This window comes from Salvelinus namaycush, chromosome 21, assembly GCF_016432855.1.
Source record: "Salvelinus namaycush isolate Seneca chromosome 21, SaNama_1.0, whole genome shotgun sequence".
Classification (NCBI taxonomy): Eukaryota; Metazoa; Chordata; class Actinopteri; order Salmoniformes; family Salmonidae; genus Salvelinus; species Salvelinus namaycush.
This window is the reverse complement of record NC_052327.1, coordinates 38723722-38735862: the sequence shown is the minus strand read 5'-3', so window position 1 is coordinate 38735862 and position 12141 is coordinate 38723722. Positions and strand designations below refer to the sequence as shown.

General features: G+C 42.0%; 1 protein-coding gene across 1 annotated transcript in view; it reads right to left on the bottom strand.

Annotated features, from left to right (window-relative positions):
* Positions 1–12141, bottom strand: part of tmtc3 (transmembrane O-mannosyltransferase targeting cadherins 3) — a 142829-nt gene that overhangs the window by 40094 nt on the left and 90594 nt on the right. The window contains exon 8 of the mRNA XM_039017674.1: positions 3900–4048. Coding sequence (XP_038873602.1) covers positions 3900–4048 — 149 coding nt within the window. The remainder of the gene's footprint in view (positions 1–3899; positions 4049–12141) is intronic.

Here is a 12141-nt window from a genome sequence, read left to right as displayed (position 1 = left end):
TTTTATTTCACCTTTATTTAACCAGGTAGGTTAGTTGAGAACAAGTTCTCATTTACAACTGCGACCTGGCCAAGATAAAGCAAAGCAGTTCAACACATATAGCAGAGTTACACATGGAATAAACAAACATACAGTCAATAATATAGTAGAAAAAGTCACACAGATGCACTCACACATGCCTGCTGCCATTCCTGAGCAAGCTCTGTACTGGTGGTGCCCCGATCCTGCAGCTGAATCAACTTTAGGAGACGGTCCTGACGCTTGCTGGACTTTCTTGGGCGCCCTGAAGCCTTCTTCACAACAATTGAACTGCTATCCTTGAAGTTCTTAATGATCCGATAAATGGTTGATTTAGGTGCAATCTTACTGGCAGCAATATCCTTGCCTGCTAAGCCCTTTTTGTGCAAAGCAATGGTAACGGCATGTGTTTCCTTGCAGGTAAGCTTCCAGTCTGTTATTCGAACTCAATCAGCATGACAGAGTTATCTCCAGCCTTGTCCTCGTCAACACTAACAATCACTGACATGATGTCAGCTGGTCCTTTTGTGGCAGGGCAAATGTTTATTTGGGATCCAGTTCATTTGCATGGCACAGAGGGACTTTGGAATTAATTGCAATTCATTTGATCACTCTTCATAACATTCTGGAGTATATGCAAATTGCCATCATACAAACTGAGGCTGCAGACTTTGTGAAAATTTATATTTGTGTCATTCTCAAAACCTTTGGCCACGACTGTACAGTGTGTGCAAATGAGGTAAGATAAGGGAGGTAAGCCAATAAATAGGCCATGGTGGCGAAGTAATTACAATATAGCAAAAAAAAAACACTGGAATGGTAGATGTGCAGAAGATGACTGTGCAAGTAGAGATACCGGGGTGCAAAGCAGCAAGATAAATAAATAAATAAATACAGTATGGGGATGAGGTAGTTGGATGGGCTATTTGCAGATGGGCTATGTACAGGTGTAGTGATCTGTGAGCTGCTCTGAAAGCTGGTGCTTAAAACCTCTTGGAAATAGGGGGCGCCCTTTTCACTTTTGGATAAAATTGTGCCCAATTTAAACGGCCTCGTACTCTGTCCTAGATCATATGATATGCATATTATTATTACTATTGGATAGAAAACACTCTGAAGCTTCTAAAACGGTTTGAATTATATCTGTGAGTAAAACAGAACTCATTTGGCAGGCAAACTTCCAAATAGGAAGTGAAAATTCTGAAATGGGTCTCTGTGAAAGGCATCGCCTATTCAATTGTCTTGTATTTATGGATCTGTATCCACTTCATACGCCTTCCACTAGATGTCAACAGGCAGTAGAACGTGGAATGAAGTGTCTAGCCTTATTTGGGACCGGATGAGTCGTTGGAGTGAGAGGTCAGCCATATTGGCAGTATTTGGCTACGCACTTGGGTTTGTCATATCTTTGTCTGCAATGCGTTAGGTAGACACGAAGAAATGCTCCGTCTGGGACGTTATTGGATATATATGAGAAAAACATCCTAAAGATGGATTATCAACTGAGTTTGACCAGTTTATTATCACTTTTTGAATTTTTCGTTCATGCGTCAAATCTTCATGGACACGTGAGCTACACATGCTAGCCAAAGTTGCTAATTCGACAGAAGAAATGGACATTCTAAAACATGTACTGGCTTAAGCAGGGGGACACGTCTGGCACTGCAGGATTTGATTCCCTGGCGGCGTAGTGTGTTACTGATGGTAGGCTTTGTTACTTTGGTCCCAGCTCTCTGCAGGTCATTCACTAGGTCCCCCCGTGTGGTTCTGGGATTTTTGCTCACCGTTCTTGTGATCATTTTGACCCCACGGGGTGAGATCTTGCGTGGAGCCCCAGATCGAGGGAGATTATCAGTGGTCTTGTATGTCTTCCATTTCCTAATAATTGCTCCCACAGTTGATTTCTTCAAACCAAGCTGCTTACCTATTGCAGATTCAGTCTTCCCAGCCTGGTGCAGGTCTACAATTTTGTTTCTGGTGTCCTTTGACAGCTCTTTGGTCTTGGCCATAGTGGAGTTTGGAGTGTGACTGTTTGAGGTTGTGGACAGGTGTCTTTTATACTAATAACAAGTTCCATTAATACAGGTAACGAGTGGAGGACAGAGGAGCCTCTTAAAGAAGAAGTTACAGGTCTGTGAGAGCCAGAAATCTTGCTTGTTTGTAGGTGACCAAATACTTATTTTCCACCATAATTTGCAAATAAATTCATTAAAAATCCTACAATGTGATTTTCTGGATTTTATTTCCTCATTTTGTCTGTCATAGTTGAAGTGTACCTATGATGAAAATTACAGGCCTCATCTTTTTAAGTGGGAGAACTTGCACAATTGGTGGCTGACTAAATACTTTTTTCCCCCACTGTATGTTGTGTTTTCACTGTAAAACATTTTAAAAATCGGACATGTTGGCTGGATTCACAAGATGTTTATCTTTCATTTGCTGTATTGGACTTGTGATTTCATGATATTATATTATATTATTTACTTGTGGCGCTATGCTAGGCTATGCTAGTCAGATTTTCTGATGACAGTAATCCCGGTTTTGGGATGGGTATTGAGTAGAAGTTAAAGCTAGTGAGGGACATATGAGTCTCCAGCTTCAGTGATTTTCGCAGTTCGTTCCAGTCATTGGCAGCAGAGAACTGGAAGGAAAGGTGGCCAAAGGAGGAATTGGCTTTGGGGGTGACCAGTGAGATATACCTGCTGGAGCGCGCGTTATGGGTGGGTGCTGCTATGGTGACCAGTGAGCTGAGATAAGGCGGCGCTTTACCTAGCAAAGACTTGTAGATGACCTGGAGCCAGTGGGTTTGGCGACGAGTATGAAGCGAGGGCCAGCCAACGAGAGCGTACAGGTCGCAGTGGTGGGTAGTATATGGGGCTTTGGTGACAAAACGGAGGGCACTGTGATCGACTGCATCCAATTTGTTGAGTAGAGTGTTGGAGGCTATTTTGTAAATGACATCGCCGAAGTCGAGTATCGGTAGGATGGTCAGTTTTACGAGGTTATGTTTGGCAGCATGAGTGAAGGATGCTTTGTTGCGAAATAGGAAGCCGATTCTAGATTACATTTTTGATTGGAGATGCTTAATGTGAGTCTGGAAGGAGAGTTTACAGTCTAACCAGACACCTAGGTATTTGTAGTTGTCCACATATTCTAAGTCAGAACCATCCAGAGTAGTGATGCTGGACGGGCGGGCAGGTGCAGGCAGCGATCGGTTGAAGAGCATGCATTTAGTTATACTTGCATTTAAGAGCAGTTGGAGGCCACGGAAAGAGAGTTGTATGGCATTGAAGCTTGTCTGGAGGTTAGTTAACACAGTGTCCAAAGAAGGGCAAGAAGTATACAGAATGGTGTCGTCTGCGTAGAGGTGGATCAGAGAATCACCAGCAGCAAGAGCGACATCATTGATGTATACAGAGAAGAGAGTCGGCCCGAGAATTGAACCCTGTGGCACCCCCAGAGTTTGCCAGAGGTCCGGACAACAGGCCCTCCGATTTGACACACTGAATTCTGTCTGAGAAGTAGTTGGTGAACCAGGCGAGGCAATCATTTGACAAACCAAGGCTGTTGAGTCTGCCAATAAGAATGTGGTGATTGACAGAGTCGAAAGCCTTGGCCAGGTCGATGAATAGTTCTTAGTTCAAGACTAGGTTTATTATCTGTGTCCGTAAACCATCCTTGAGAGTGGTCCATTTTTAAAGCACTTATTTTATGCTTGGGAGACGTTTATTACCCCATTACACTCCATGCGAGTTTGTGTTGGAAGGGAACTACTACCTCCAAATGGTACCAGATTTGTTTGTGCCATCTTGCCAACTCCTTTGGTCATTGGAAAGACCACAAACAGATCTGGCAACCAGGCTAACTCCTGTAATACTCACCTCTTATGGGAGACAATCCTGAAGCCATGTGCCACGAGGACACAGAATCCCATACTGGGCACATAGAGCACCCTTTCTGCCACCACAAAGCCCACAGGGAAGAAGAGGTTGGAGGCTGGGATGAAGGGGAGAACGATCAAAGACAGGGCCTGGAGGAGAAGGAAGAGGAGGAGTAATACAACCTTGAATGAGCCTACTTAAATAGACTTATTGTTGAATTTTAAGATGTTCTTCTTAGGAATGCACTGCAACAGAGCAATGGGTTAACAGAGTTCGGAAACTCAGTATATACACAGCACAGAGTAAACACACCATATCGGTTTAAGACTTTCCCTTACATGTTAGCATATCTACATGATAAATATGGCAAGATAGTTATAAGTGACAAATTCAGGCTGATGGAGGACACCAGGATAGGCATGTTAGGAGTTACTCACTTCACACACCATATCAGTAGAGCACTCTAAATGAAAGATTAAGCAAGGTAGAACTTTCCCAGCATGCATGTGACTCAATTCATTATCTCTTATCTGTTGCAATTAGAGTCATTTTTGGAGGAAACCCAGGAGGAGACGTTTTAAAGCTTTTTACTGGTTGTGAACTAGGGAGGCAAACGAAGGTACAGAAAATAACGTGGCAGGGAATGCAACGCATGTTATGTTACTTTTATTGTCTTACAAAAAAGAAAGAAGAAATGTTAATCCAGACTTAACAGAAGCACAGCGGTAGCATAGTATGTAGGATTTACTACAGAGGCCTGGTCTGAGCCTCGAGGAAACAGAGGAGTAGGTGTGAAGTATGGAATTCAATGACTGCCGTGTTGAGTTCAGCAGTTTAAACTGAGATTGTGTGACTGTGAAATCCAGCAGTGTGCTGTGGTAAATTCTTAGTTCACGAGTGTTGTCAAACATAACGTCCGTAAGCCGTTTACCTGCCTGCAATATGATTTAAAGTGGCCCCCATTTGACACCTCAAAAACTAGCCTGTCAGATAATTCAAAAGAAGTACAAAAGGCCAAATGCAGTATACAATGAAGCAATTGCTTCAGTGGACTCAGAACTTGTCATGGAGCTTTGAATTATGAGTTTGTAGAGGATTACGCCTATATTAGGATAAAACTGTAAAATAACAAATGCTCCATTGTGGTACAGTTTCAGACACAACCCAACAACGCTGAGCCAAAATCACGCCCTTCATTTACCGATAAAGGTCAATTGCACAACCTTATAACGAGTTACTATGCATTTCTGCACGATTTTATACACATTTTGTTGTTCTATCATTTTGATGTAAGCCTATTGCACTGGTTGGTAATTTTCTTGCCACCCCAAAAGTTTTTTGTAAAAAAACTAACCATTTTAATTCAATGTAATTCAAGGTATGAAATTGTTCTTTTCAAAAACAATCTCTTTTTAGACTTAGTTCTGGTCAATTTGCAGTGTACAAATTATTAGAATTATGTTCCGGCCCACTGACCATGAGCTCCAACAAAAATCATCCCGCGGCTGAATCTAGTTGCCTACCTCTGGCCTATTGGAACTAATAAAAAGTATGAAGTTTACAAGTAATTCACAACAAATTCTTCAAGCTCTCCATGCTCCAGTCCGGCAGGCGGTACCGGTGCATCAAGGCTCAGACAAAAACACTTCTAAACAGTTTCTATCCCCTGGCCATAAGGCTGTTAAATGGCTAACAACTACTGCTCTCCCGCTCCCACAGACTATCCACACTGACTCTGTGCCCATCCACAGGTCTCTACTCACGCCGATACAACCTACGCTGCAGCTAAAATGATTATTGATTAGTATTACTCCATTAAACTGCTGCTCATTCATTATTTATCCTGCTACTGGTCACTATTCCTCCTGTTTACATGTATATACATGTATATATTATCTAAATAAAGAAAGTTGCACACTTCATGTTTAATGTCCCAGCAATTAAATGGGTATTTACCAACGTTTCGGCATCACTGTGCCTTCCTCAGGGTCCTCCCTTTCTCATGAATACTTGAACAAGGTTATGTAGACACACAGTGCAATTAGTGTAACCAATGACAGTAGTGAGGGGTGTGTCATAATGATTAAGTTAATTAAAATTAATTTGTTAAAATAGTATATGGCATATTAAATATATTATCATATAGAAACATAATGGAATACTGTACATCATATTAGCATCAACATACATTGTTGTTTCATTCAATTTCACATAATTTCGAATTTCATTTCATTTTTGTTACATGTAATCTTTTGGTTCAACCTTAATATATAATGAACATCATCAACAGGGGGAACATATTAGGTGTACGCTAATAAGCTGTAAAAATACTTTTTTCAATTTATAAGACTTGTTCATAAAGGAACATTTGTTCATAAGGGCCTGAGATCAAAGTCAATATTCAGACCACTACGGATCAATGTTTTTCGATAGGATATCCAGTAAGCCTCCCTTTCTAGTAGTAGGATCTCAATGTTACCTCCTCTCCTTAGTAGAGCAACATGCTCAATGCCTGTGTATTTGAGGGAGGAGAAGGGATGGTTAGCTTCAACAAAGTGAGCTGCTACTGGATAGTCCCCAGGTGGTGAGGGTAGGAAACAACATCTCCACCCCGCTGATCCTCAACACTGGGAACCCACAAGGATGCGTTCTCAGCCCTCTCCTGTGCTCCCTGTTCACCCATGACTGCGTGGCCATGCACGCCTCCTACTCAATCATCAAGTTTGCAGATGACACTACAGTGGTAGGCTTGATTACCAACAACGACGAGACGGCCTACAGGGAGGAGGTGAGGGCCCTCGGAGTGTGGTGTCAGGAAAATAACCTCATACTCAACAAAACAAAAAAGGAGATGATCGTGGACTTCAGGTAACAGCAAAGGGAGCACCCCCCTATCCACATCGACGGGACAGTAGTGGAGAAGGTGGAAAGTTAAGTTCCTCGGCGTACACATCACGGACAAACTGAAATGGTCCACTCACACCCGGCCAATTGTCCGGGAGAAGAAAAGAAAAAAAATCACAAATGCCAAAATAATGCTTTTTAGCCTATTCATTGATGGAAATACATTTGACTAGTCATGCTTATCAGTCTGTAGGTTAATTTGCATAATTTGGTGAAATTAAATTGCTGCATGTTTAAGAGATAGTATATTCTTTATATATCTTGTCACACACATACAGCATACAGATACAGAGCCTTTGAGCAGAAAACATGTCAGACAGCGCGAGACCTGCTGCTGCAGCATCTCAAACGGCAACAGAAGACAAACTTCATCAGCACGTCACACACCACATTGCAATGAGCTGGAGGCTATGCATTTTGAAAAAATATACTTCATTGTTTGAAACCTGAACGTTCTAGTACATATGAGGCATGTCTTACCTTGCATCCAAGTAGCCTTTTAGATCTCCTCCCTTTCTAAATCTCAAACTGACATTTTGTCACAAAACCGCTGGCATTTGCGGTGCCCTTTTGACAAAGGTGTTTTCCCGCTAATTGCATTATGGAACGAACATCATTGCTGTGCTTACAATGTCAAGAAATAACAGTTCATCAAAATGTTAAGATAACCGTTTTGATCTGTTGCATCAGACTCATTGCTTATTAACATACACAATATATATGTGACTCGTTTCAAGAAACTAGGCGTATGTCGCGAGTCACTACTTCACAGGAGAGGCATTTGAAATCATTTTTGGGGGGGCAGAAATGCCTTCTGGAACATGTGAACTTTCATGTGCTTTAATAAAACTTTTTTCCATCCATAAATACGAATAAAATTGTTAAAATTACGAGCCTAATTGGTTTAGCCACAGAAAAAGCCAGGCTGAGATAATGGATGGGCTGGACGTGACGGGAGATGAGTTTGGATTGGTCTGCCATGCAGAATGCTTCTATTTATAACGTGAGTTGTTTAGTATGTGTTGACAATCCTTTCTACCGCACCGTTTTTGAAAGATATAACAGCCATCGAGAACCACAAAAGTTTTGCAACTTTTCTCAACAACGATTCCCTGAATTTAGCAGGCGCTGATATCAACAGATCAGTTGGAAGATGTGATGGGCCACCTTCTGCACACGTCACGGTCAGTGTGAACCGGAGTGACTTGACATAATGCTGGCCAAACAAGATGTAGCTCCAACAAAACAGAGTTAAATGGTTCCAGTCTGCCGTGAAGCGTTCATCCATGTATACGGGTAAGAGTCTAGCTACATTTTCAGATATAACTTTCTAATTTTGTCAGAAAGTCATTTTATTGCAAGTTAAAGTGTACTGTTAGTTAGCTGCAAACGTTAGCTTGCTGGCTCTCTAGCTAACATTACGTGAATGATCTCTGTACAAATATTATTTGAATCAGAAATCCATTTGCATTGCTCCTTATAGCCTAATGTTAGCAAGCTAACATTGAACCTAGTTGGTTAGCTTTAGCTACCTGCAGATTCATACTACAGCTATGACAATGTTTGTATTGGTAGTAGTATGAGTTGGGATTATGCCAGTTCATTGTTTAGCTAGCTAGCTACATGTCTAAACAAAAGACTCCAATTCGGCCCTATTATTACATGACCCATCTAATTAGCCAGGTGTTTCTGTGTACATGTCTAGACAATAGTGACCCATCCACCTAGCTAGATGTGGCTGGGGGTGGTTATAGCATTTCCTTCACATGACCCATCAATTTAGACAAGTGTGTCTGGTAAGCGTCATCTAATAATGATAAAATATCTATACAATATTTTTATCTGGACACTTTCTGTTTTTGATATTGCTACTATGCAAGTAACCACTTCACTGTACTGTTTACATCTTCTGTATCCTGTGCATGTGACAAACATAGATTTTATTTCAGCACACAGACATGGAATCTCCATAGAAAAACATTGAGAGTAGAATGGCTTTACAGAAGACCTTAATGACTTTCAATGTGGCAACGTCATAGGCCACTTTTCCAAGTCAGTTCGCCCTGCTAGAGCTGCCCCGGTAAACTGTCAGTGCTGTTATTGTAAGTGGATACATCTAGGAGCAACAACGGCTCAGCCGTAAAGTGGTAGGCCACACAAGCTCACAGAACGGGGCCGCCAAATGCTGAAGCCTGTAAAAAACGTCTGTCCTTGGTTGTAACACTCACTACCGAGTTCCAATCTGCCTCCGGAAGCAACGTCAGAAAATAACTGTTTGTTGGAAGCTTCATGAAATGGGTTTCATGGCGGAGCAGCCTAAGATCACTGTACGCAGTGCCAAGCATCTGCTGGAGTGGAGTAAAGCTCACCGACATTGGACTCTGGAGCAGTGGAAAAGCATTCTCTGGAGTGATGAATCACACTTCACCATCTGTCAGTCTGATGGCCTAATCTGAGTTTGACGGATGCCAGGAGAACGCTACCTGCCCAAATGCACAGTGCCAACTGTAAAGTTTAGTGGAGGAGGAATAATGGTCTGGGGCTGTTTTTTATAGTTTGGGTTAAGACCCTTAGTTCCAGTGACGGAACATCTTAACACTACAGCATATAGTGACACTGTAGACGATTCTGTGCTTTCAACTTTGTGGCAACAGTTTGGGGAAGTTCCTTTTTCAGCATGACAATGCCCCGGTGCACAAAGTGAGGTCTATACAGATATGGTCTTTCGAGGTCGGGTGGAAGAACTTGACTTGCCTGCACAGAGCCCTGATCTCAACCCCATCAAACAACTTTGGGATGAATTGGAACGCCGACTGCGAGCCAGGCCTAATCGCCCAACATCAGTCGCAGACCTCACTAATGCTCGTGGCTGAATGGAAGCAAGTCCCCGCAGTAATGTTCCAACATCTAGTGGAAAGCCTCCCTAGAAGAGTGGAGGCTGTTACAGCAGCAAAATGGGGACCAACTCCATATTAATGCCAATGATTTTGGAATGAGATGTTCGACGAGCATGTTCGACGATACTTTTGGTCATGTAGCGTATTTATTTTATTTTATGTAGCCTAGGCCTACTGGTTGTAGGAATTTATCTTCCACAGCTGTCCCAGAGCCTGTTTGGAATAAGCTCTTTATTTTCTCAACAAGCTGACCACACCGATGTAAACTTTTCTACTATGGGGGATAGTAGATTGATATAGGCTAGGGATTTCGCTGTTTGTTACTCGTCTTGTTGGCTTAGGAAAAATATATGTGGACAGTTATTCTAACATCTTCAAAGTGCACATCGGTAAGAAGGACTGCACATGGTTACATCCTCGTCTTGCATGTTCTGTTAATATTGATAATCTAAATGTGATTTCTGTCATTCTGAGCACCGTGGGTAGAAGCCCTAATCAGGTTACGCACCCAATGCATACGGGTCAGGAAGATAACTAAAATGTCCGATAAATTAAAATGTTGCCGGTCAAATGTCCGGCGCAAAATTTTCTTAACAAAAATCCTGCATCAGAACCCCTTTGAGCTAACAGAGAGAAAACACCTTGAGAACCCGCGCTTTCAGCAGTTATCAAACTAAATCAATCACTCTCTCTCTCTCTCCGCTTTATGGTCCTAGTCGACAATTACCCTGAGTTATCCCCCCTTCCTATGTGTTACCGTCATAATATGATACAACAAACAGCATGATTGCTTTTGGCAGCACTTCAGAGGGCCCAGGAAGACAGTCGCGGAGGGTGTATGGACCTGCAGACGACTAGCTAAAAGAAGAGACACAGGGCAGAGCTGCGTGAAACAACGCAAGGTGTTTTTTGTTGTTGTCCGTTTTCACTTGCTCGGGAGATCCAAGGGTGAAAGGGTTTCAACCTGGATGAAAGGATTTGAAAGAGCTACATTACAAAATATGCATTATGTAATATCCATTAACATTAAATTAGAGTTTAACGCAGCATGACTTAGGGCTACACTCCTCATCCTCCAGGGGTGGAAATACAACATCATGTTGCTGTCATCACAGCAGGTGGCTACAAAGTCAAAATAGATGCCAGGTCCTATAAAAGGTATTTAAGAGGTGAAGTAGACCTATAAATAATAACTGACACATTTGTTTTCTTTCGTTTTTTGTTAATGTGGCTTATTTTCTTCTCTACCCATTTCACCACATCATGTTATGTTTCCCTCCGTTTGGAATGAAAATCTTTCTATTGGTGAAAAACAAGCTTGGTAATTCCACCAATTCTTTGCTCATTTTAAAACAACAAGCTTGGAAATTGAGCAGTCTGTAGTAGCCTAGAATCTACAACACCACTGGGATCATTGGTGACCCATCATTCAGAGCCCCACCTGTTTTGAGACCCACCTGTTTTGCATGTAATTCTGGCATTATTTGGCATCACATGTCAGTTTAGCAAATGTAAAAAACAAAACAAATAATCCTTGAGTTAAAAAAGCCTAGCTCAGTGCTATCTGTGGTGGAGGGGCAGTCAGCGAAAGCACAGAGCTTAGGTGTTGTTAATCTTCTCTGGTTGCGCCATGATTGGCTCAGGGTTCTGTCACTCATTGGGACACTAAGTCACTGCAGAATCTACGGGAGAGCTAGGCAGTTACAGCCCCCCTGGGTGCTACCATAGATTTACAGTAAAAGTGTCCATCCAAGAAGGCTCAAGGTCATTAGCTTCAGATAAAATGACGTCAAATCACGTTATCTCTCCCGTCGCTTTGATTGGACTGATGACCATGTTATCTCTCCCGTAGCTTTGATGTCAACATCATATTTTCATATCCAAGATGGCATAGCAGTCAGACGTCATTTTGTCCTCGTATTGTCGTGTCCTGTATATATATATATTTACACCTTTCTTCGCATATCTTTTATATATTTTATTATCCAAGAACTCAACTACAAAAAGCTTTCCTGCAACCCGCCTCACCAATTACAAAAAAAAGTATTATTTACCTCAAATCTGAAAATCCACAATAGAAGCTAGCCAGAAGCTAGCCAGAAGCTAACCAGAAGCTAGCCAGAAACTAGCCAGAAGCTAACCAGAAGCTAGCCAGAAGTTAACCAGAAGCTAGCCTGAAGCTACCCAGAAGTTAGCCGGTTTACTGGCTAACGTTAGTATTTCAGCTAACCACGTTTTGTGGTCATCAGCTATTCCTTTAGCTCGATAATCTATCGGCATTTTTGTACAACGCGACTCAGACCAGAACATACCGGACCTATTTTTCTCAATATCCCCGGATTTCAACCGCAAGCTCTGGACATTTACACCTTGATTTCACAGCTAGCTAGCTGCAAACCGTGTGTCTATTGGCTTACGTCGATCCCGGAGCAAACTTAAAT